General features: G+C 40.2%; 1 protein-coding gene across 3 annotated transcripts in view; it reads right to left on the bottom strand.

Moving 5' to 3' along the window:
* Window positions 1-27461, bottom strand: part of Dp (transcription factor Dp) — a 133750-nt gene extending 106289 nt beyond the window's left edge. Inside the window, exons 1-2 of one of the 3 annotated variants that reach the window (XM_070088391.1) lie at window positions 27050-27461; window positions 2164-2231 (exon numbers count right to left, since the gene is read on the bottom strand). In XM_070088391.1, the coding sequence (XP_069944492.1) occupies window positions 2164-2231; window positions 27050-27101 (120 nt within the window). In that variant the 5' untranslated portion in view covers window positions 27102-27461. The other 2 variants (XM_070088390.1, XM_070088392.1) reach the window with 2 other exon arrangements.
* Between the last annotated feature and the right edge of the window lie 213 nt (window positions 27462-27674).

Genomic DNA, 27674 nt, shown 5'->3' on the forward strand with positions numbered 1-27674 from the left:
CAAATCACTTGTTCTAAGCTGGAATATTGCTGTACATTACCATCTCCATTGGAATCAAGTAAAATTCCAGATCTAGAGTGTACAGGGAACCTTTACTGCACATACATGTGTATCAAACACCTCAACTACTGGGAAAGCTTTGAAGCATTGGACTTGTACTCGTTGGAACACAGGCGAGAGAGATGCATCATAATCTACACTTGGAAAATCCTAGGAGTGGTCCCGAATCTGCACACAGAAATCGCTCCCTTCGAAAGCAAAAGACTGAGCAGGCGGTGCAAAATACCCCCCAATACAAAGTAGGGGCACCATTGGTACAATAAGAAAAAACACCAGGAGTGTCTGGGACCCAAGACTGTTCAACAGCCTCCCCCCATGCATAAAGGGGAATTACCAATAGGCCCCTGGTTGCCTTCAAGAGGGAGCTGGACAGATACTTGAAGTCAGTGCCAGATCAGCCAGGCTGTGGTTCATATGTTGGGCTACGTGCAGTCGGCAGTAACAACCTGGTTGATCAGTCCCTGATCCACCGGGAGGCCTAGTCGTGGACTGGGCCATAGCGACATTAACCCCCAAAATACCCTCCAGGTAGACACAAGGAGAGGAATTTGGGGATACAAGTTAAGATTTGGGGGGACACGAGGAGAGGGGGTGCTGGGATATGAGAGGGGGTGCTGGGATATGAGAGGGGCTGTGGGGATATAAGAAGAGTTCTGGTGTGAGGGGAGTGAGTCTGGAGGTATATGAGGGGAGGGGGGTTTGGAGGTATGTGCAGGGAGGGGGGTTTGGAGGTATGTGCGGGGAGGGGGGGGTTGGAGGTATGTGCGGAGAGGAGGGGGGTTGGAGGTATGTGCGGAGAGGAGGGGGGTTGGAGACATGTGAGGGGGGAGGGTTTGGAGGGAGGTTTTGGAGATACGTATACGAGGTGGAGGGGTTTGGAGATACGTATACGAGGTGGAGGGGTTTGGAGATACGTATACGAGGTGGAGGGGTTTGGAGATACGTATACGAGGTGGAGGGGTTTGGAGATATGAGGGGAGGGGGTTTGGAGGTAGGGGAGGGGAGAGGTTTTGCAGATTGTGAGGAAAGGGGTTTGGAGGTATGCGAGAGGAGGTGGTTTTGGGGTATGTGAGGGGAGGAGTTAAGGGTATTTACAAGAGACAAGAGGTTTGGGGATTAATGGAGGAAGGGGGGTTGGGAGTACACGAGAAGAGGGATTTGGGATATACGACGGGAGGGATCTATGGTATACCACACACTTACTCCCCTACAATTTCTTGAGTTTCTTTTAATATCTTTCCACTTAAAGGAAAGTTGCTATCCATGCTATTTGCCAATTCTTAAGCACCTTCCTTTCTTCCAAGCATGCATTAAACTAAATATCAACCATCTGAAAGCTGTATCTCCCACATGCTTTTAGCCCACCATTTTACTTGCTTCTTCACACTCCCCTCTGGTTTGTCCTTCTCTTAACATAATCCTAGTCCTTGCCCAATGCACAAAATCCCTGTGACTCAAGATTTTTGGAGTAGCCTGGGTGAGTACTGTATTGGTTCAATCCTCAGCAAACTCTGTAGTATATTTAAATGGGAGGAGGGGGACCCCAGTATAGTGCACAGGAAACAAAGGCTCCTACTGAGAACAGTGTTGATTCAATGCCCCATCCAGAAGCTACAAATTCCCCAAGACCTGAGCACTTGAATAGGTAATGCATAATCAACAAAGCTAAGAAGTTCTACACTCAAGGGCATATATTTCTGTCCATGAAGTACCCACATTATAGATAGGCATGAAGACATGAGAACCATGATTTTTCACAATTCATTTGGACTAACAAAACTGTTCCAATTGACCTTCAAATATCTTACACTGAAGGTATCATTAATCCCTATATGGTAAACAACACAACACACCAAAAAACTGAGATGCTGCTGATTAGATGCCTGATCAGCAGCCACCTAAAACAATGACAGAAGCAAGAACATGCTATAAATTGTTTAATTCTTTAGCCAAAAAGTGCCAACCTTTAAAAATTCTTCAACACAGTAATATGAAGGGAAGACTGTCCTGACAAGTTGGTTAATCACAAGAGTACATTACCTGATCATTGGAAGTCTTGACAAAAGTGGCTTTTACATTGCTGCCAGAACCACCAGCACTCACCCCAGTCAGCTGAATGGGTAAGTGGCCACCCTTGCCACCCATGACCTTAATCATCTGTGGCTGACCACCTATAAAGAAAATAGGGAATAAATTAGGCTCGCATTATTTTATAATATAGTATACATATATGTATGTATATATATTTTTTTTTTCAACAAGTCGGCCGTCTCCCACCGAGGCAGGGTGACCCATAAAAGAAAGAAAATCCCCAAAAAGAAAATACTTTCATCATTCAACACTTTCACCACACTCACACATTATCACTGTTTTTGCAGAGGTGCTCAGAATACAACAGTTTAGAAGCATACACATATAAAGATACACAACATATCCCTCCAAACTGCCAATACCCCAAACCCCTCCTTTAAAGTGCAGGCATTGTACTTCCCATTTCCAGGACTCAAGTCTGACTATATGAAAATAACCGGTTTCCCTGAATCCCTTCACTAAATATTACCCTGCTCACACTCCAACAGATCGTCAGGTCCCAAGTACCATTCGTCTCCATTCACTCCTATCTAACACGCTCACGCACGCTTGCTGGAAGTCCAAGCCCCTTGCCCACAAAAACTCTTTTACCCCCTCTCTCCAACCCTTTCGAGGACGACCCCTACCCCGCCTTCCTTCCCCTATAGATTTACATGCTTTCCATGTCATTCTACTTTGATCCATTCTCTCTAAATGACCAAACCACCTCAACAACCCCTCTTCTGCCCTCTGACTAATACAGTGGTCCCCCGCTTTTCGTAGTTTCCGGCAATCGTAAAATTCGCCAATCATAGGGGTATTTTCGTATAAACATGGACTCGCTTTTCATAGGTTGACTTGCGAGTCATAGTTCGTCCGGGACGCGTACCCACGGCGTGAGCCAGGGCGGCAGCCAGTCTGGCATTGTTTACCAGTGAGCGAAGGTCCCCTCACGTGCTCCAGCGAAATATTTCATAATATTCCATTTATTTTAGTGCTTGCAAGTATTAAATAAGCTACCATGGCTCCAAAGAAAGCTTCTAGTGCCAAGCCTGTGGTAAAGAAGGTGAGAAATACGATTGAATTTAAGAAAACCATCATTGAACAATATGAAAGTGGTACAAGTGTGGCCGAACTGTCCAGGATGTATAAGAAACCCTACACAACCTTATGTTCCATAGTGGCCAAGAAAAATGAAATAAAGGATGCAAAGGGAGTAACTATGCTGACAAAAATGAGATCACCAGTACTGGAAGAGGTTGAGAAGGTATTATTGGTGTGGATAAATAAGAAACAATTAGCAGATGAATGGTTCATAGAACCGACATGTTGATAAATTAGACACATGTGCAACTCTTGGGTATCTTTATTGAGGAAACGTTTCGCCACACAGTGGCTTCATCAGTCCATGGACTGATGAAGCCACTGTGTGGCGAAACGTTTCCTCAATAAAGATACCCAAGAGTTGCACATGTGTCTAATTTAACAAACAATTAGCAGGAGATACTCTTATGACTTCGTTTATTTGTGAAAAGGCTAGGCAGTTGCATGAAGATTTGGTAAAGAAATTGCCTGCAAATAGTGGTGAAGCGAGTGAATTTAAGGCCAGCAAAGGCTGGTTTGAGAGATTTAAGAACCGTACTGGCATACACAGTGTGGTAAGGCATGGTGAGGCTGCTGGTTCGGACCACAAGGCGGCTGAAAAATATGTGCATGAATTCCAGGAGTACATAGAGGCTGAAGGACTGAAACCTGAACAAGTGTTCAATTGTGACAAAACAGGCCTCTTTTGGAAGAAAATGCCAAAGAGGACCTTCATTACACAAGAGGAAAAGGCAATGCCAGGACACAAGCCTGTGAAAGACAGGCTAACGCTAATGTTCTGTGCTAATGCTAGTGGGGATTTCAAAGTGAAGCCATAACTAGTGTACCATTCTGAAAATCCCAGTGTGTTCAGGAAAAACAATGTTATGAAGAGTAAATTGTGTGTTTTGGAAATCTAATAGTAAGGCATGGGTCACGAGGGAAATTTTCGTCGAGTGGTTCAATGAAGTGTTTGGCCCTAGTGTGAAGGAGTATCTCCTGGAAAAGAAATTGGATCTCAAGTGCCTGCTAGTAATGGACAATGCACCTGCTCATCCTCCAAACTTGGATGACCTAATTTTCGAGGAGTTTGGGTTCATCACAGTAAAGTTCTTGCCCCCGAATACCACTCCTCTCCTCCTATCCATGGACCAGCAGGTTATTGCAAACTTTAAAAAAAACTACACAAAAGCAATGTTTCACAGGTGCTTAACTGTGACCATAGACACTCACTTGACCCTAAGGGAATTTTGGAGAGAACACTTCAGCATCCTCCACTACATAACCCTTATAGGTATGGCTTGGGAGGGAGTGACTACCAGGACTTTGAGCTCTGTCTGGAGAAAATTGTGGCCAGATTGTGTCGACAAGAGGGATTTTGAAGAATTTGGGACTGACCCTAATGAGCCTGTGTCTGTTGTAAAATCAATTATGGCACTGGGGAGTTCCATGGGGTTGGATGTGAGTTTGGAGGATGTGGAAGAATTGGTGGAAGACCACAATGAAGAGCTCACCACTGAGGAGCTGCAAGAGCTTCAGCAGGAAGAGCAACACATCGCAGTTCAGAATCTTGCTGCAGAGGAGGAGGAAGAGATGGAAGAAGGTGTCTTCTTCAGAAATTAAAGAGATTTTTACTATGTGGGGTAAGATGGAAAGCTTTATGGAGAAACATCACCCTAACAAGCCAGGTTGGCAACATGTACAGTGACAAAGTCTTGGGCCATTTTAGGGAAGTGTTAAAGAGACGCCAGAAACAGAGCTCTCTCCACAGTTATTTTGTGAGACAGGACTCCAGTGACTCAAGGTGGTCCTAGTGGCATTAAGAAACAGAGAAGAGAAGCAACCCCAGAAAAGCAAATGGTACCTGAGGTGTTGATGGAAGGGGATTCCCCTTCCAAACTATAAACAATCCACTCTCTCCTCCTCCAGTATCCCATACACTAAGAAGAATCTCCAATAAAGGTAAGTGTTATGCTGTTAATGTTTCATTCATCATTTCCCATTGTATTGTTTATGTACTACATGTACATTTCATGTTAAAAAAAAAAAATTTTAATGCTTCTGGGTGTCAGGAACGGATAAATTGTATTTACATTATTTCTTATGGGGAAAATTGATTCGTAAATCGTAAATTTCGTTTATAGTAACGGCTCCAGGAACGGATTAATTACGAACAACGAGGGACCACTGTACTTTTATTAACTCCACACCTTTTCCTAATTTCCACACTCCGAATTTTCTGCATAACATTTACACCACACATTGCCCTTAATTAAACAGGACATCTCCACTACCTCCAACCGTCTCCTTGCTGCTGCATTTACCACCCAAGATTCACACCCATATAAGAGTGTTGGTACTACTATACTTTCATACATTCCCTTCTTTGCCTCCATAGATAACATTTTTTGACTCCACATATACCTCAACGCACCACTCACCTTTTTTCCCTCATCAATTCTATGATATGTAGATGAATGGTTCAGAGAACCGACATGTTGATAAATTAGACACATGTGCAACTCTTGGATATCTTTATTGAAGAAACGTTTTGCCACGCAGTGGCTTCATCAGTCCATACAAAGGAGAATCAAGATTGATGGACTGACCACATCGACTCAAGGTTGAGGGACTGATTACCTCATTCTCCTCCTGTTCTTCAAGATTCTCCTTTGTATGGACTGATGAAGCCACTGCGTGGCAAAACGTTTCTTCAATAAAGATACCCAAGAGTTGCACACGTGTCTAATTTATCAATTCTATGATTAACATCATCGTTCATAAATCCATCCGCCGACACGTCAATTCCCACGTATCTGAAAACATTCACTTCTTCCATACTCCCCCTCCCCAATTTGATATCCAATTTTTCTTTATCTAAATCATTTGATACCCTCATCACCTTACTCTTTTCTATGTTCACTTTCAACTTTCTACCTTTACACACATTCCCAAACTCATCCACTAACCTTTGCAATTTTTCTTTAGAATCTCCCATAAGCACAGTATCATCAGCAAAAAGTAACTGTGTCAATTCCCATTTTGAATTTGATTCCCCAAAATTTAATCCCACCCTTCTCCCGAACACCCTAGCATTTACTTCCTTTACAACCCCATCTATAAATATATTAAACAACCATGGTGACATTACACATCCCTGTCTAAGACCTACTTTTACCGGGAAGTATTCTCCCTCTCTTCTACACACCCTAACCTGAGCCTCACTATCCTCATAAAAACTCTTTACAGCATTTAATAACTTACCACCTATTCCATATACTTGTAACATCTGCCACATTGCTCCTCTATCCACTCTATCGTATGCCTTTTCTAAATCCATAAATGCAATAAAAACTTCCCTACCTTTATCTAAATACTGTTCACATATATGCTTCAATGTCAACACTTGATCTACACATCCCCTACCCACTCTGAAACCTCCTTGCTCATCCGCAATCCTACGTTCTGTCTTACCTCTAATTCTTTCAATTATAACCCTACCGTACACTTTTCCTGGTGTGTGTATATATATATATTTATATATATATATATATATATATATATATATATATATATATATATATATATATACATACATACATACATAAAAATATAGTACATATATATATAATATAGTATATATATATAATAGTATATATATATATAATAGTATATATATATAATAGTATATATATAATATAGTACAGTGGACCCCCGCATAACGATGGCATCACATAGCGATTTTTCCGCATAACGATTACTTTTATCGCAAAATTTTTGCCGCGCATACCGATTAAAAACCCGCATACCGATTTTCGTCCGAGACGCGTCCAATGTGCCCTCAGCCAGCCTCACATGTGCCGCTCCATCCCATTGTTTACCAGCCAGCCTCCGCGGTAACATCCAAGCATACACTCGGAATATTTCGTATTATTACAGTATTTTCGGTGCTGTTTCTGGAAAATAAGTGACCATGGGCCCCAAGAAAGCTTCTAGTGCCAACCCTACACCTCAAAGGGTAAGAATTACTATAGAGATGAAGAAAGAGATAATTGATAAGTATGAAAGTGGAGTGCGTATAGCCGACCTAGTCAAGCTGTACAAGAAACCCCAATCAACCATCGCTACTATTGTGGGCACCAGAAAGACAATCAAGGAAGCTGTTCTTGCCAAAGGTTCAACTGTGTTTTCGAAACAAAGATCGCAATTGATGGAAGATGTTGAGAGACTCTTATTGGTGTGGATAAATGAAAAACAGATAGCAGGAGATAGCGTCTCTCAAGCGATCATATGTGAAAAGGCTAGGAAGTTGCATGAGGATTTAATTAAAAAAATGCCTGCAACTAGTGATGATGTGAGTGAATTTAAGGCCAGCAAAGGTTGGTTTGAGAGATTTAAGAAGCGTAGTGGCATCCATAGTGTGATAAGGCATGGTGAGGCTGCCAGTTCGGACCACAAAGCGGCTGAAAAATATGTGCAGGAATTCAAGGAGTACATAGAAACTGAAGGACTGAAACCTGAACAAGTGTTTAATTGTGATGAAACAGGCCTGTTCTGGAAGAAAATGCCAAGCAGGACCTACATTACTCAGGAGGAAAAGGCACTCCCAGGACATAAGCCTATGAAAGACAGGCTTACTTTGTTGATGTGTGCCAATGCTACTGGTGATTGCAAAGTGAAGCCTTTATTAGTGTATCACTCTGAAACTCCCAGAGCGTTCAGGCAAAAGAATGTCCTCAAGGATAATTTGTGTGTGCTGTGGAGGGCAAACAGTAAGGCATGGGTCACTAGGGAATTTTTCTATAACTGGTTACACCATGCATTTGCCCCCAATGTGAAAAATTACCTAACTGAAAAGAAATTAGAACTTAAGTGCCTCCTGGTGTTAGACAATGCCCCTGGTCATCCTACAGACGTGGCAGAGCGACTTTATGGGGACATGAGCTTCATTAAGGTGAAGTTTTTGCCTCCTAATACCACTCCTCTCCTGCAGCCCATGGACCAGCAGGTTATTTCCAACTTCAAGAAACTGTACACAAAAGCTCTGTTTGAAAGGTGCTTTGTAATGACCTCAGAAACTCAACTGACTCTAAGAGAGTTTTGGAGAGATCACTTTAATATCCTCAATTGTGTAAACCTTATAGGTAAGGCTTGGGAGGAAGTGACAAAGAGGACCTTGAACTCTGCTTGGAAGAAACTGTGGCCAGAATGTGTAGACAAAAGGGATTTTGAAGGGTTTGAGGCTAACCCTGAGAATCCTGTGCCAGTTGAGGAATCCATTGTGGCATTGGGAAAGTCCTTGGGGTTGGAGGTTAGTGGGGAGGATGTGGAAGAGTTGGTGGAGGAGGACAATGAAGAACTAACCACTGATGAGCTGATAGATCAACTTCAAGAGCAAGAGGCCAGACCTGAGGAAACTGGTTCAGAGGAGGGGAGAGAGAAATTGAAGAAGTTGCCTACTACAAAGATAAAGGAAATCTGTGCTAAGTGGCTTGAAGTGCAAACCTTCATGGATGAAAATCACCCTCACACAGCTATTGCAAGCCGTGCTGGTGATTATTACACTGACAATGTTGTGAAACACTTTAGGCAAGTCATAAAGGAACGAGAGGTACAGGCCACTATGGACAGATATCTTGTGCGAAAGAAGTCCAGTGACTCTGAAGCTGGCCCTAGTGGCATTAAAAGAAGAAGGGAAGTAACCCCAGAAAAGGACTTACTACCTCAAGTCCTAATGGAAGGGGATTCCCCTTCTAAACACTAACACACACACTCCCCTCCTCCCATCCCATCAATCATCACCAGATCTTCAATAAAAGTAAGTGTCATTTAATTGTGCATGCCTTTTTCAGTTTGTGTGTATTAAAATTAACATTTCATGTGGTAAAAAAAATTTTTTTTCATACTTTTGGGCGTCTTGCACGGATTAATTTTATTTCCATTATTTCTTATGGGGAAAATTCATTCGCATAACGATTATTTCGCATAACGATGAGCCCTCTTGCACGGATTAAAATCGTTAACCGGGGGTCCACTGTATATATATAATATAGTATATATATAATATAGTATAATATAGTATATATATATATATATATAATAATGCCCGTAATGCTATGCATAGTATAAGTGGCTTTGGCATACTGCTCTTACCTGTATTTGTTGTACCTCTGTATGTGTGCTCAAATTTTTAAATAAATAAATAAATAAATATAGTATATATATAATATAGTATATATATAATATAGTATATATATAATATAGTATATATATAATATAGTATATATATGAGGTGAATCATAGAATTAATGAGGGAAAAAGAGCGAGTGGTGCACTTAGGAGTCTGTGGAGACAAAGAACTTTGTCCTTGGAGGCAAAGAGGGGAATGTATGAGAGTATAGTTTTACCAACGCTCTTATATGGGTGTGAAGCATGGGTGATGAATGTTGCAGCGAGGAGAAGGCTGGAGGCAGTGGAGATGTCATGTCTGAGGGCAATGTGTGGTGTGAATATAATGCAGAGAATTCGTAGTTTGGAAGTTAGGAGGAGGTGCGGGATTACCAAAACTGTTGTCCAGAGGGCTGAGGAAGGGTTGTTGAGGTGGTTCAGACATATAGAGAGAATGGAGCGAAACAGAATGACTTCAAGAGTGTATCAGTCTGTAGTGGAAGGCGGGGTAGGGGTCGGCCTAGGAAAGGTTGGAGAGAGGGGGTAAAGGAGGTTTTGTGTGCGAGGGGCTTGGACTTCCAGCAGGTATGCATGAGCGTGTTTGATAGGAGTGAATGGAGACAAATGGTTTTTAATACTTGACGTGCTGTTGGAGTGTGAGCAAAGTAACATTTATGAAGGGGTTCAGGAAAACCGGCAGGCCGGACTTGAGTCCTGGAAATGGGAAGTACAGTGCCTGCACTCTGAAGGAGGGGTGTTAATGTTGCAGTTTAAAAACTGTAGTGTAAAGCACCCTTCTGGCAAGACAGTGATGGAGTGAATGATGGTGAAAGTTTTTCTTTTTCGGGCCACCCTGCCTTGGTGGGAATCGGCCAGTGTGATAAAAAAAAAAATAGTACATATATAATATAGTGAGGGGTTGGACTTGAGTGGGACTTGCAAAGAATGAGGGGAGACATGACCAAAGTGTATATGTGGAAGAAGGAAGTAAATTCTTGGGTAGCTTTGGGAAGGGGTGATTTTTGATAGTCACCTGACTTTTCTTTAGCCAGTAGACATTCTGCAGTGTTCCTCTATTATGAATTTATGTAACTAAGGTCTTGAGGATATCTCTCCAAGGGAGAAACAATGATAATGGATCCAGATAAGACAAGTTTAGATTTGGAAAATATATATAAAAGAATTGATCAAGACTTAGAAAGTATGTTTTAGATTTAGAAAGGATGTTTTAGATTTAGAAAGGATGTAGAAAGGTATTGGTTTGGAAAATGGGTTAGTTGATGAGTGGAACAGTCTACCTAGTTGGCTTATTGAGGCTAGGACTTTGGGTAGTTTCAAATTTAGATTGGATAAATACATGAGTGAGAGGGGTTGGATTTGAGTGGGACTTGCATATCAGAGCTTATTTCTTGGGTAGCATTGAAAATTGGGTTCGGCAAACATTTTGTTAGTGGGATGAATTGTAAAGGACCTGCCTACTATGGGCCAACAGGCCTCCTGCAGTGCTCCTCCTTTCTTATGTTCTTATATATATATATATATATATATATATATATATATATATATATATATATATATATATATATATATATACACACAATAAGATCACAGTAAACAGGTGATTTCAAAATATGTAAAACAACTACTCTGAAAGAATAGAGAAATTCCAAGCGCTATCGTGACTACTCACATTATCAACGAACTATAGTTCCTTGAAAATGTGAGTAGTCACGAAAGCGCTTGGAATTTCTCTATTCTTTCAGAGTGGTTGTTTTGCGCATGCATGCATATATATATATATATATATATATATGTATATATATATATATATATATATATATATATATATATATATATATATATATATATATATATATATATATATATATATATATATATATATATATATATATATATATATATATATATATATATAATATATATATGCAAAACAACCACTATGAAAGAGTAGTGAAATTCCAAGTGCCTGTTTACTGTGATCTTATTGCACCCTGCCTTGGTGGGAATCAGCCAGTGTGTTAATAAAAAATAAAAAATAAAAAATAATACATATATATACATATACATGTATATAAGCAGTACAGAATAGAACATTTCCTTCTTGCAAGCAGAGTTCTATCACAACTGAAGAAGTGGACTGATAACTCACTTCAAGATATTATGCAGCATATTCAGTATTCTACATTAAATCAGTTACAGTCACCACTTCATCCAACATTATTCAGTACTGTATTTTAAGAAAGTGCCACTCTCCAGTCTTGAGGTTAGTTTCTAGTAGTCCTTTCTAATGGAAACACAGATGCCCCCCCCCCCTTTTTTTTTTTACAAGAAAATGGGACCATATAAAAATGTAGTTTTTCTGCAGATGCTTACTGAATTAAGCTTACATACAGTTTCATGTTTGTCTAATCTATGCAACCTCAACGTGTGTACTTCTAGTTGCCTGTAATACATCTACAGGAGGGCCCCGCTTATACAGCAAGTTAGGTTCCAGGCTACTGCTGTAAAACAAAAATCACTGTAAAGTGAAACATAAGCCTTTTTTTAACTTTCAAATGCATATAAAAGCCTGATAACATGTTTACATCATCATATACAGTGAGCAATAGAGCTAGGTCTAAAAAATGCATATACAGCACACACATTAGTTACCTTAACCCTTTCAGCGTCTATCCCGTAGATCTACGGCTTTGAAGCCAGGGTCCAGACCATAGATCTACGCCATGAGCTCAGCTCACTCAGATAACCTGCGAGTGGTAAATTTGGGCCTAGATATGAGAGAACACATCTATGTAGTAAGTGTGCACCACATAAAACAAATCCTGCAGCATGCAGTGCATGAGAGAAAAGAACTGCGATCGTAATTTTGCATTAAAACAGCAACTTTGCAGTGTTTATGTTTTTTACAGCTGTATTTGTGATTTCTTGGTCTCGTTTGATAAAACGGAATATATATTACAGAAATAGAGACTATTCTGATTGGTTTTAGTATGAAAATGGCTTGAAACTGAGCTCAAAGTAGCGGAAATGTTCAATTTTTGCCGATGTTCAAGAGTAAACAAATGTCGTCACGAGTCTAATACGCGTCAGCTGGTGGGTCTAACATATGTTTACGAATGTGCTGATATTATTTATACAATTATTACAACATTGCATAAAAGTAAATTATTTTTTGGTGTTAATAAAAATTCATTATGTATATATAAAATCAATATGGAATTCATTTGTAAAGCCTGAAAATGTAACTAATAAACAGAGGAAATGTTAGTTTAGTGCCAGGAATGCCTGCATTATTTATTCTGGATCCTATTTTGAAATTGGAATATTTTGAACTGTTAAATTGGCTAAATTACCAATTTCCCATCACTTTATTGGATAGTTGAAACAGTTGACTGGGCGAATTCTTGTGCTCAGTCGAGAAAGTAGGACTACTAGTGAAATAGCTAAGAATTTTCTTAATTGGAATAATTTAATTGGCTTAAAATGGGAGTCAAGTTCGGCCAAATCACTCATGCGTAAACATCGCTGACACATCATAATTCGCAAGAGCATAAATTCGTCAATTTTCCATTAAATTTCGTACTTTTTGCTTTATTACCTTCAGAAAAAGATTCTACCATTTCATAAGGAAAAAATAAACATTTTTTGAAAATTCTTGGACCCTGGCTGTCACTGATATTTGGCCTCTGGACCCTGGAGGGGTTAAAAAAAAAATCTTTGAAAATGATGAGATGGCAGATTACAAATTTCATGGACAAGCATAACCTGAACCAGCATGGTTTGAGAGCAGGACGATCATGCCTGTCACGCTGATGAACCATTATGAGAAAATTATGGAGGCATTGGAAGACGACCAAAATGCAGATGTTATCATCAAAAAGAGGCACCAAACCACAAGGGTTAATGCAATGTGATTTACACAGATTTTGCAAAGGCATTTGACAAATGCGATCACGGAGTGACAGTGCACAAAATGATGGCCATGGGCATTATCGGGAAGGTAGGTAGATGCATTTTCAGGCTCCTAACACACAGAACACAAAAAGTAGTAGCGAACAGGGCAAGCTCCTGCATCAGTGAGGTCAAAAGCTCAGTGCTCCAAAGCAATGTCCTGCCACATCTGCCGTTTCTCATCCTAACAGCAGATACAGATAACATCCGACACACTTTTGTATCATCATTTGCAGATGACACTAAAATAAGCATTAAAGTCACTACGGCACAGGACACTGAAAAAGTACAGGAAGACTTAAGTAGGGTTTTCCAGTGGGCAGTGGAGAACAACAAGATGTTCAATGGTGATACAAAATACAAATTTTTATTTCCTTGCAAGATTACACTGAGATTATGTGATTACAATAATGAGTTGCAGTGCAAAGAGAGCCACTATCATGCCTTGGCATTATGGGCAGACTAAATTTAATGGCTTACAGACTACTTAATACTAGAGAAATTGATTATAGTTTAAGTTGTACATCTGTATTCATTTATAGTAGACAGTAAGTTTAATCAAATTACAATACAGGGATATTACATTGGGACAAGAGAGTATTTTGTAAGTTTTGTATATCAATAGTAAATATTTGAATTATATTATGGGAATATAACATTGTGAGCTGTTGAAAGTAGTTCACAGTATGAGAATGCTACAATTGGGTGTAAGGCAGTAGTGTTTTGGGTAGGTATTTATATTACAATGTAGTTTTATGTAATGTATGAACTTTGGGCATCTAGTTTTGAAGTTTTAAGATTTAGGCACGTACAGTGGACCCCCACATACCGTTGGTATCACATAACGTTAAATCCGCATACCGATACATTTTATCGCTAAGATTTTGCCTCGCATACCGCTAAAAATCCCGCTCAACGCTATTCGTCCGAGATGCGTCTAATGTGCGGCCTGAGCCAGCCTCACGTTCCACCGGTGGCATTGTTTACCAGCCAGCCTCCGCGGTAACATCAAAGCATACAATTGGAACATTTCGTATTATTACAGTGTTTTTGGTGATTTTATCTGCAAAATAAGTGACCATGGGCCCCAAGAAAGCTTCTAGTGCCAACCCTACAGGAATAAGGGTGAGAATTACTATAGAGATGAAGAAAGAGATCATTGCTAAGTATGAAAGTGGAGTGCGTGTCTCCGAGCTGGCCAGGTTGTATAGTAAACCCCAATCAACCATCGCTACTATTGTGTCCAAGAAAACGACAATCAAGGAAGCTGTTCTTGCCAAAGGTTCAACTGTGTTTTCGAAACAGAGATCGCAAGTGATGGAAGATGTTGAGAGACTCTTATTGGTGTGGATAAATGAAAAACAGATAGCAGGAGATAACATCTCTCAAGTGATCATAAGTGAAAAGGCTAGGAAGTTGCATGAGGATTTAATTAAAAAAAATGCCTGCAACTAGTGATGATGTGAGTGAATTTAAGGCCAGCAAAGGTTGGTTTGAGAGATTTAAGAAGCGTAGTGGCATACATAGTGTGATAAGGCATGGTGAAGCTGCCAGTTCGGACCACAAAGCAGCTGAAAAATATGTGCAGGAATTCAAGGAGTACATAGACAGTGAAGGACTGAAACCTGAACAAGTGTTTAATTGTGATGAAACAGGCCTGTTTTGGAAGAAAATGTGAAGCAGGACCTACATTACTCAGGAGGAAAAGGCACTCCCAGGACATAAGCCTATGAAAGACAGGCTTACTCTGTTGATGTGTTCCAATGCTAGTGGTGATTGCAAAGTGAAGCCTTTATTAGTGTATCACAAGAAACTCCCAGAGCGTTCAGGCAAAAGAATATCCTCAAGGCTAATTTGTGTGTGCTGTGGAGGGCAAACAGTAAGGCATGGGTCACTAGGGACTTTTTCTATGACTGGTTACACCAAGCATTTGCCCCCAATGTGAAAAATTACCTAACTGAAAAGAAATTAGACCTTAAGTGCCTCCTGGTGTTAGACAATGCCCCTGGTCATCCTACAGACGTGGCAGAGCGACTTTATGGGGACATGAGCTTCATTAAGTTTTTGCCTCCTAATACCACTCCTCTCCTGCAGCCCATGGACCAGCAGGTTATTGCAAACTTCAAAAAACTGTACACAAAAGTTCTGTTTGAAAGGTGCTTTGTAGTGACCTCAGAAACTCAATTGACTAAGAGAGTTTTGGAGAGAGCACTTTAATATTCTCAATTGTGTAAACCTTATAGGTAAGGCTTGGGAGGGAGTGACTAAGAGGACCTTGAACTCTGCTTGGAAGAAACTGTGGCCAGAATGTGTAGACCAAAGGGATTTTGAAGGGTTTGAGGCTAACCCTGGGAATCCTATGCCAGTTGAGGAATCCATTGTGGCACTGGGAAAGTCCTTGGGGTTGGAGGTTAGTGGGGATGATGTGGAAGAGTTGGTGGAGGAGGACAATGAAGAACTAACCACTGATGAGCTGCTAGATCATCTTCATCAGCAAGAGGCCAGACCTGAGGAAACCGCTTCGGAGGAGGGGAGAGAGAAATTGAAGAAGTTGCCTACTACAAAGATTAAGGAAATGTGTGGAATGTGGCTTAAAGTGCAAACCTTTTTTGATGACAATCACCCTAACACAGCTATTGCAAGCCGTGCTGGTGACTATTACAATGACAATGTTGTGAACCACTTTAGGAAAGTCATAAAGGAACGGGAGGTACAGGCCTCTATGGACAGATATGTTGTGCGACAGAAGTCCAGTGACTCTGAAGCTGGTCCTAGTGGCATTAAAAGAAGAAGGGAAGTAACCCCGGAAAAGGACTTGACACCTCAAGTCTTAATGGAAGGGGATTCCCCTTCTAAACACTAAGACTCTCTCCTCCTCCCATCCCATCAATCATCACCAGATCTTCAATAAAGGTAAGTGTCATGTAACTGTGCATGTCTTTTTCAGTTTGTGTGTATTAAAATTAATATTTCATGTGGTAAAAATTTTTTTTTTTCATACTTTGGGGTGTCTTGCACGGATTAATTTGATTTCCATTATTTCTTATGGGGAAAATTCATTCGCCTAATGATAATTTCGCCTAACGTTGAGCTCTCAGGAACGGATTAATATCGTTAGGTGAGGGTCCATTGTATAGTGGAACCCCGAATATCGGCCACTGCATTTATTGGCTGATTCGTATTTAGGCCGGTTTTTTGGGTGGAAATTTTGCTCCATATTTCGGCCAGTGCCTTGCAAATCGGCCCGTATTATACGTGTCTGCCTGCCTCCTGCCAGGACGCCACCCATAGGTGAGTCAGTTTCTCTGTCTCTCTCGGTGAATGAGTATGTACTCCGTACATTCATCCAAACATTTTCTAAAAACCCATTGGTTTTTGTGCTTGTTTATTAAGTGCAACTGTGAAATATCTTGAGCCCCCTCTATCATTCCTGTGCTACGAAGTGATAAGCCCACAGGTATCAAATGTAAACTAATGGCAGGCTATGTAGATAAAGTAGTCCTCTTAATGTCAGGTTAAGATTTGAAGGATGCTAATACCTTAACATCAGAACTTACATCACGTAGACAAAGACAAGCAAAATGTTTTTGCATTTATGGAAAACTGAAGTAATACTACAGTATTTGGATTGAAAAATAAAGAACATTACTGTAGAGTATAACAAGGAACCTATTTCAATAGTAACTGCAGTGAAATTTCTAGGAATATCTTTGGATTCTTCATTATAAATACAGTAATTCATTAAATACCAAACATCAGGTTAAAACTCTTCTAGAGACAAGTTCTTATCTGCTAAGGCATGCAAGAACCTATGTCTAGTTTTTAATCAATGCCATGTTGATTACTTCTACTCATCATAGTAATGTATCGCCTTCTATTCTAGTAAAAATCTAAAAAACTGCAAGCTATCTAAAAGCAAAATAATAGATTTATTCAATACAAGAGATGTTGGTAACCTACAAAAGGTCATACACCATCTGCCCACAATGGAGCTAGCTGGACACTGAGCTCAGGAAGTACATGTACTTCAAACATCTTTTTGATCTACAGTATTTCCATATACATCTGGGAGTGTAAAACTTAACCCTCTCCCCCTCTATATAGCAGCATTCCTTCTGATGTCCAACATACAATGATACAGTATAGCAGCTAATTATCCAGCAATGATAGGCTGTACGCACAATCCAGAGGTGTTTTCATTATGCTTGTTCCACCAAGAAAACTGACAGACAGGACCTCAAGCCAACTGACCAAGGAATGCTAGCCTCCGCTACCCCCACAAATGATGAAATGGGCATAAGCCTCCTGCCCATTACAGAAATCACAAAACAGCACAAGAAATCTTTGCCCAAGCCTCAGAGAGTTGCCAGTTTGCCATCTCCAGCTTCTACTGCAGAGGGCAAACTAGAGGGCAGAATCCCACCAACTTCAAGAGACATGAGCAATGATCACTATCATATATGTACTATGATCAACAGCAAAGAACAACTGAAGTCCAGATATAAAGAACTGGAACGAACAAAGATCTACACCTGATAAATTTGTTCATATAAACTTTAATAGGTGAGGGACTCTATCAAGATATAACACCAACATCTGAAGGAGCCACCAAGGTCTCAAGACCACCACCTCTACTGACTGGCACAGAGTAACCCACTTCCCACAAAGGATATGGGCATTAAATCACCGAGGAAGAGTAATGGTTGGGTGGTTCATGATTAGGTCAGCAAGAGCAGTGGTCTAGAACCCAGTCTGGAGAGGAATGCGAAGCAAACAATTAGGGGTCCCTACAGGGGGCAAAGATACTCGCACTCCCTCTTGGCAGCTGTAACATGTGGGAGCAGAAGCATAAAAAAAACCTGCAATCCATGGACATCTCTGTAGTCCAAAGTGACAGGCCACAGTTCTGACAGAGGACACATGTCTTCACCACAGGATGTCATGTTCAAACGTTTCCATTTCAATATAGGATATGTTAAGCCAGAGTAGATCTAGGAGCCATCTCTTAGGAATGTCTAATACACTTTAAGTATTGTAATTTGAAAGGAACACATGGCTTTATATCCAGGTCTCTCCGCCCAAGATCTATATAAAGGGCAGGGTTTGGTTGGTCAGATGTGAAGAACAATCAATTAAGTGCTCACCAGAACACCACCCTCCTTCCTCTTAATCCTCTAAACTGCAACTATTCCAGGTTTCAGAAGCCTAATGCCTTTCTCACTCTTATGCTTGAGCAACCAATGTGAAATAATGCCATGGCACTGGTTCAAATAATTTGCATTAACCATATTCTCTACTGGGGTCACCATATTACAAGAGGTGGTCACAGGCCTACCTATTCTGTGCTTATAGCAAAGATTAATCATTTAAACTCAAGCTTCTGGCAAGCACCCAGGTAACTTCCCTGAAGATGCATGGTTCGTGTACAAAGTCAGCCTTCACACATCAGTGTTTGTATGGACAGCACTGGTCACCACCTTCAATATGTCATATACGTATATTAGACCATCAATCATTTCTTGGCACTAGAGTACATTCCAAGCTCTTTGAGGCATTCCCAGTAGTTTAAATGCTTTACTGGCTCTATGTTGGCAGTAAATCCTTACCCTATCTTGTCCAGCTCTGATACTTCTCCTGCCTTGAATGGAGCTATCAACACTGAACAATGAGAGCCCGAGTAATTTGAATAGCATCACTATTCTCAAAATGCGCACTAACCCTGAATTTCAGGGTTGGTGCCGTACTAGTACGCATAAATTCTAGCACCTTCAAATCTAGCGAGAGAAAGTTGGTAGGCCTACATATGAAAGAATGGGTCTATGTGGTCAGTGTGCACAGTATAAAAAAAAATCCTGCAGCACACAGTGCATAATGAGAAAAAACTCCGTGTTTTTGGTTTAAAACGGCGACTTTGCAGTGTATTTTCGTATGCTATTTATAGTTGTATCCTAGTTTTCTTGGTCTCATTTTATAGAAAGTAAAACATATTATGGAAATTGAGATGCTTTTGACTGGTTTCATAATGAAAAGTACCTTGAAACTGAGCTCAAAGTAGCAGAAATGTTCGATTTTTGCCAATGTTCAAAGGTAAACAAATCATGCCACGCGTCCAATACACGTCAACTGGTGAGTGTAATATTCTTTCACAAGTGCCCTGATATTATTTATACCATTTCTCTGCGAGTACTGTGCCTTGTGGAACAGAGCTTTTCAACGTAGCCGCCTCAGTTCTGCCACTCGTACGCCACTTTCATATTGTTCAATGATGTTTTTCTTGAATTCAATCGTATTTCTCACCTTTACCAAAGGCATGGCACTAGGAGCTTTGTTTGGAGTCATGGTAGCTTATTTAGCAGTTGCAAGCACTAAATTGAATGGAATATTATCAAATATTTCATATGAACACGTGAGGGGATGGTCACTCACTGGTAAACAATGGCACACTGGCTGGGAATGAAGCGTGAGGCGGCTCGGGGTTGTGCATACACGTCCGAGATGAATGACTATTTACGAGTCAAACAACAATTCATGAGTCAATGTTTTGACGAAAAAAAAGTTACGATTTCTGAAAATTATGACTTTCGAGCCTTACAAAAAACAAGGGTCCACTGTACTTTAGAGAAAGCCCCTGGCTATGCAAACCATTTTGGGTACTCTTAAAATAATCTTATAAACTATTACTGTAATTTTTGCAAGAAACTTGTTGGAAGCTTCAGTAAAATACTGGCTATAACATTTTTTGGAGGTTACTGCAAATTCTGGTCAAATACAAATGCAATTACTGATCTAAACTTCAATATTACTGCACAGGCAATATAATAAACTGAAAGCCCATAGAATACATAGCATCTCAGGCAATAGTTAGCCTATACTATAATAAAATTTATGAAGTTAATTCAAAATAAAAATCATACGATATAATTGTCAAGTTCAGTAGGGTGAGTGATATTAGTTACTTAAATTAACACAAAATATGATCCCTATCTAGTAATACAGATATATGAGAGTTAAAGGAAAGCTGGAACAAAAACAGGAACAGAATTGGATGAAAACAGGTTTCAGGACTCTTTTTGACATAGTATATTGCTGTCAGGATTCTAAGAAGCTTGATAAAGCTCCAGGAGAGCGAAATGTTGCCACAATAAAATGTCACATTAGTTGCACTTGTGTCCTTTTACTTTACATATTGTCGGTAATTCTACCAACTTTATTACATTTCTTATGTTCTAATGTTCTTATCACTAGTGAGGCCTCATTCAGATTATGCTGCTCAGTTTTGGTCCCCTTACTACAGGATGGATATAGACTCATTAGAGAACATACAGAGAAGAATGACTAAAATGATTTACTGTGTAAGGAACCTCCCGTATGAAGATAGACTGAAAGCCTTAAATCTCCACTCTCTGGAGAGGCGTAGAATGAGGGGAGATATCATTGAAGTGTATAAGTGGATGATGGGCATAAACAAGGGAGATATTAATAAAGTACTGAGGGTGTCGATCCAGGTAAGAACCAGAAATAATGGATTTAAGTTGGATAAATTTAGATTTAAAAAGGACATAGGTAAGTACTGGTTTTCTAACAGAGTTGTAGATGCGTGGAACAGTCTTCCCAGTGGGGTGATAGAGGCTAGGACCTTGGGTAGCTTTAAGAAGAGACTGGACAAATATATGAGTGGGAGGGGCTGGGTTTGAATGATGTCATTGGGTACGGGAGTTATTTCTTGGGTAGCTTCAGGTAGAGGTCGTTTTGATAAGGACCTGCCTCGCATGGGCCAGTAGGCCTTCTGCAGTGTTCCTACATTCTTATGTTCTTATGATTGCCAACCACCTAGATACCCATCAATTACACAACCCAGGGCAACACGGGTTTAGAGCAGGTTGCTCATGCCTGTCCCAGCTACTGGACCACTACGACAAGGTCCTGGATGCTGTAGAGGATAACCAAAATACAGATGTAGTATACACAGACTTTGCAAAGCTTTCGACAAATGTGACCATGGTGTAATAGCACACTGAATGCACGAGGCCTGGTCTCAGACTGGGCCACGGGGGCATTGACCCCTGAAACCCTCTCCAGGTAAACTCCAGTTCATCAGAGCCTGGCGAATTGCTTGGTTTTGATCTATCTACATGAAAACAAAGTCACCAGTGACTTGGATCGTACATAACTTATTTTCATCCTGACCTACATAATTTTTTATTTCTAGAATTTCATTAGCATCTTCCAAGGAGTGTAAAAACCAAGAGGAAATAAACGTTGGTGATTTGAAAATTGTACACATTTCCTTATCATTGACAGTAAGTTGGCCTGAGCAACTTTTAAGTGGGACTAACTTCTCCCTAATCTTACTCCTATATACCTGAAAGAAACCTCCTGATTGAATCTTCGATCCCCATCACAACTTGAATTTCATAATCTCTGCAACCAGTTTTTTCTTTCATTCCCAAATTAGCTGCCTCCCATTAAGGTAGAGTAACCCAAAGAAGGAAATACAGTCACCTTTACTTATTCAATAAAAACCTTGCCAGAAGTATGCAGACATCACAGTTATAGCCCTGTTAACTAACATCCTCATCCTGCAGTAATTCAATTCAGGGTCCAGGTTTGTTTTATTGATGTATACTGGGAGCCAGTTTCAAGAGCTTTTCTAATCCCATAGCCTGGCATTTGACCAGGCTGCCTTTATTGCCTATTCAACCAGACTTGCTATTAGCATCTTGCTAGCCCACATAGCCATCACAGCTTCAATAATCTGGTATTTGGTAAGAAATCAGTTTCCACTTGAATTCCAAATTTATTACAGGAACATTTCCAATATCTTGGGCTATTGGTTGTTGACAGGGTTCTCTTATTATTAACCCTTTCAGGGTCGACAGGCCCTCTCAGAGACTTGTTCTCAGGGTCGCCCAAATTTCAAAAAAAAAAAATTATTTTTTCTTATGAAAAGATAGAGAATCTTTTCCCGATCATTATGACACCAAAAGTATGAAATTTGATGGAAAACTTACGGAATTATGCTCTCGCGAAGTTAGCGGTCTCGATGATGTTTACGCATCGACAATTTTGCCCACTTTAAGTCCTATTTTCGGCCAATTCCACTGTACTAGTCGACAAAAATCATTAATATTTCTCTATAACTTCATTTTTTCTATCGAATAAGTGCAAGAAACCACCTATTTACCGATTCCAACTGTCCAATACAGTGGTCAGAATTTAGCAATTTTGCCAATTTCACACAAATTTCAAAAGATGCCAATTTCCAAATAGGATCCAGAATACACAAGAGACATTCCTGGCACTAAAATAAGAGATAAGATTTCGTTCGGATTTTTAACCCCGGAGGGTTAGCCACCCAGGATAACCCAAGAAAGTCAGTGCGTCATCGAGGACTGTAACTTATTTCCATTGGGGTCCTTAATCTTGTCCCCCAGGATGCGACCCACACCAGTCGACTAACACCCAGGTACCTATTTGCTGCTAGGTGAACAGGACAACAGGTGTAAGGAAACGTGTCGAAATGTTTCCACCCGCCGGGAATCGAACCCGAGCCCTCCGTGTGTGAAGCGGGAGCTTTAGCCACCAGGCCAGCGGGCCACCAAATGACATTTCCTCTGTTCATTAGTCACGTCCCAACGCCCCCCTTACATTCTTTTGCTTTCCACTTTGAATTTTTATTCTCACAAAAAATAGAAGATTTACTGTTATGCAGACTACTGCATTAGTGTAAAAAATGGTATAAATAATATCGGCGCACTTGTGAAAGAATATTAGACTCGCCAGTTGACGTGTATTGGACGCTTAGCATGATTTGTTTACTTTTGAACTTTGGTAAAAATCGAAGATTTCAGCTACTTTGAGCTCAATTTCAAGGTACTTTTCATTGTAAAATCAGTCAAAATCATCTCAATTTCTGTAATATGTCTTCCATTCTATAGAATGAGACCAGGAAAACTAGAATACAACAATAAATACCATATGAAAATACACTGCAAAATCACTGTTTTAATCCAAAAACATGGTCAGTGCTTTTTTTTCTCATTACGCACTGTGTGCTGCAGGATTTTCTTAATACTGCTCACACTGACCACATAGATCCATTCTTTCATATGTAGGCCTACCAGCTTTCTCTCACTAGATTTGAGGGCGCTAGAATTTAGGCGTACTAGTACATCAAAAACCCTGGTGCATAAGCCGTACTAGTACGGCCGAAACCCTGAAAGGGTTAAGCCTTTGGTGTCCCTACTTTTCAATAAATTTATTTTACACTTCCTCCAAAATGTCTCATTCCAGTAAGTTAAGGCTGTGTATAGATCTGGGACCTGGCCTTCCAATATCTTTAGGGTGTATACTTCAGGCATCTCTCTTCTCCACTCCAGGGTATAAACATTCCAAGTACAGTGGACCCCCGGTTAACGATATTTTTTCACTCCAGAAGTATGTTCAGGTGCCAGTACTGACCGAATTTGTTCCCATAAGAAATATTGTGAAGTAGATTAGTCCATTTCAGACCCCCAAACATACACGTACAAACGCACTTACATAAATACACTTACATAATTGGTCGCATTCGGAGGTAATCGTTATTTGGGGGTCCACTGTATATCCTGAGGCTTTCACAATGGTTAAAATGCTTTATTGACTATGTGAGAAGTAAACCATCTCTGTACATTTGCCAGATCTGATAGCATTCCTGTTATAACTGTGAGCACATAACATTCTTCACTTGAGAGGACAAGTGATAAAGAATACAGAACACAAGCATACCATCTCAAAGTGACAGCACCAAGAAGTAATATGGCTGAAGTACATAAAATGAAATATTTAGAAAAAATAGATTTGGGAAGGATACAGAAAAAGAAAGTGTTAATGACAATATGGAAGGGATAGATTCAGAGGTGTCCCCGTTTTGTAGATGTGAAACTAATGCAAAGAATTCAAGTGGATGAGGATCAGGTAGGACTACAAAGGTATCTGGACAGACTGCAAGCCTGGTTCAACACCTGGCTCCTTAAGGGGCATGTCCTACAACGAGAGGTTAAGGGAAATCATCCTGATGACACTACAGGACAGGAGGGACAGGGTGACATGATAACATAAAATACTGCGAGGAATTGACAAGGTGGATAGAGACAGGATGTTTCTGAGATGGAACACAGCAACAAGGGGTCACAACTGGAAGCTGAAGACTCAGATGAGTCACAGGGATGTTAGGAAGTACTTCTGTCAGAGTTGTCAGAAGTGGAATAGTCTGGAAAATGATGTAATGGAGGCAGGATCCATACACATCTTTAAGAAGAGGTATGATAAAGCTCGTGGAGCAGGGAGTGTGTCACCTAGTGGTGACCAGTAAAGAGGCAGGGCCAAGAGCTAACTCAACCCCTGCAACTACAATTAGGCGAGTGCACATGCATGCATGCACATGCACACACAATTGTACTCTTTCTCATTCACTCTTGTGTGTGTGCACAGTCAAACATTCCACACACAGGCCAAGTGTCAATCAACAAGTGCCTTTGAAATCTAGTAACTACTCTGTCACTCTTGCACACATGCATGCACACACTTACACACACACACACACACTTACACAATTACACACACAATTACACACACAATTACACACACAATTACACACACAATTACACACACACACACATACACACACACACACACTTACACCTAGTAGCAATCAGCGAAGAGGCAGGGCCAGGAGCTATGAATCGACCCCTGCAACCACAAATAGGCGAGTACAAATAGGTGAGTACACTTACACACACACACACTTACACAATTACACTCACACTCTTATACTGTCACTCTTGCACACTTTCTCAGTCACCCTCACTCACTCTCTCAAACACAAGAGGGTAGTAAATGCTGTGGTTGACTGGAGCAAACTAACCAATACTAATACCACTGAGTGAGCATTTTTGGAAACTTAAAAAGAGGTTACAATGAGAACAGAGTGGATGAGTAAGACCTGCCTATCATGGGCCAGTAGCCCTACTGCAGCCTTCTATTGGTATAAATTGTAAATTACACTATTGTACCATAAATTATGCTTGGAACACATTTTTCAAATTTGTCAAGTAGACTGCACTTTCCTCACAGTACAGTGTTATTAATGTAATCCTGCCCCACTCTCCTTTTCTGCAGCTCTCTTTTTTAAGTGTTCCTTTACATTATTTAAATTGGCCAATACTTGCTCATGTTATAATTAAGATGGTTATGTATTAGTGTATGAATGACTTGATTCATATCTTCACGTTAGTTACACATGATATAGTATCGTGGATAAGTTTTCCAGGTTGCCTCATTAACTAGTTCCATAAAATATGCCACTACACCTTTCCTTTTATCACTGTAGAAGTTTATATGCACTTGAATATCATTCACCAGGTACAGCCCAACTTGGTACATATCAGTATAGCATTCTGAGCCGTCATACAATATACATAGGGAGTTACAATACTCAAATTTGTATCTCATGTTTAATAAATACAAATTGCATACAAAAGAGGACACTTAATGGTGACTTAACCTAGAATATCCCCCACACTTCAAAAGGATACATCAATCAGGATCCATATTTTGTTTTGCTCTTTCTCACACATCTAACTTTTCACAAGCTGCCTAAAGTACCCAATAAGCACACAAAGTTCAAGCATTTAGATGAAAGTAAAGACTGGTCTAATTAGTACCATTTGTCCAAAGCACTGCACATCATATGGCCTTGATAAAATTGCTATGTACCAACTTATATAAATCAAGATAACTATGTGCAGTACTGAATTTCCATAGATATATCATTTCCCTTCCTCTTTTTTCTGCAAATGCTAGAACCTTAGCCACATGTATGATACTACATTACCCAAGGCCAGTCTTACAGTGCTATCCAGATGGAGAGCTTAAAATCACTAAAAATTTGGAAAAAATATGATTCCCTATGTTTGAAGTTGAACTATTTAATAACTTTATGAAAAAGCCAACAATTTCATTTCATTTACAACCTATTAAAGAATCTAATATTCCACATTATCAAGAGGGAGCCAAGGTTAAACCTTCATAATCTACCACACCACCAGGCTTATAATTTCGTGCATAATACATTGTAAAAATTTAAACTTCAGTGCACAAACCCGTGTTTATTACACCTGAATGTTTCCAGCCTAGTATGTAAAAACTGTTGCAAACTTAACCAGAACAGATCGCTTATTTGCTTGCTTGCTAATTTTAACATACTTGACAAGTAACTTGACCATCGAGGCAGTAGAGACTTCGACAGTGAGTGCTACTCAAGACTACATATACTGACATAATTATCACTTACACCTTATGCTAAGTGTATAAATTTCATTAACACCTCCATTTATCATTGGTTACAGGATGACTCCACCTTTCAATTACTCCAGTGAAAGTTACTGTCATCTGAGTACAAACAGCAAGTCAGAAGAAAATAATTTGAAAGTTCGGGGAGCTCAAGAGACAAGGATTCATTTTCAAACCGATATTTTTTCCCTGACACTGGCGGTTATGTACCCGTGGGTCTCCATACACGTACACGATACTCTCAATAATTGCTTGATAATAACCAAAATGCAATTACCCTGCCGTGATAGGAGTATTATGAGGGATAAAGTCGGTGTACACTGCCCCGTCTGAGGGCCAGAGCCGCCCCGTCACCACCACTCACCATTTGGGTCCGGGATCAGCAGCGTTGTGATATTCTGCTGGTTTTGTGTCATCTTGGTCTGCTATATAATCCCCGCTAGGCTGGGACGTCTTCAACAGATCAAATGAGGCTCACAATTTGCCGTAAACTAGGCACAGAAAGACAACAACAAATCCTTCACCGACGGCAGATTCCTAAAATGGCGAGTTCATCACTCCCTTTTCGGAGAGCACATCTGCCTCGTAGGGTCTACATTTTGAAATGTAATGAATTTAATAAGATTTCGCATACATTCAGTTACGACCAAGTGTCATTAAATGCTTCAAATAACGAGATACGAGGCGAAAAAGGTGGACATTGTGTGAGACTCTTCCTGAGGAGAGTAGCTATATGATCTTGGCGGTGGGCACAAAGCTCGGCCGCTGATTGGTCAATACATGTCACGTGGTACACACCGGAATGGAACTACAGGTTACCTACAGAAAACACTCGTTTTTACCCGCACTAACCATCACTCAGACACCAAGAATAACTAGGATACATCAATATCAGTCATATTTTGAATCTGGAGAGAGAAAAATGTTAAATATGCTAGTTAAATGGGATTTTCAGACGTAGTTTCCTAAGCCCGCCAGTAGTGAGTTGT

The sequence above is a fragment of the Cherax quadricarinatus genome, chromosome 24 (assembly GCF_038502225.1).
Source record: "Cherax quadricarinatus isolate ZL_2023a chromosome 24, ASM3850222v1, whole genome shotgun sequence".
In the NCBI taxonomy this organism is placed as follows: domain Eukaryota; kingdom Metazoa; phylum Arthropoda; class Malacostraca; order Decapoda; family Parastacidae; genus Cherax; species Cherax quadricarinatus.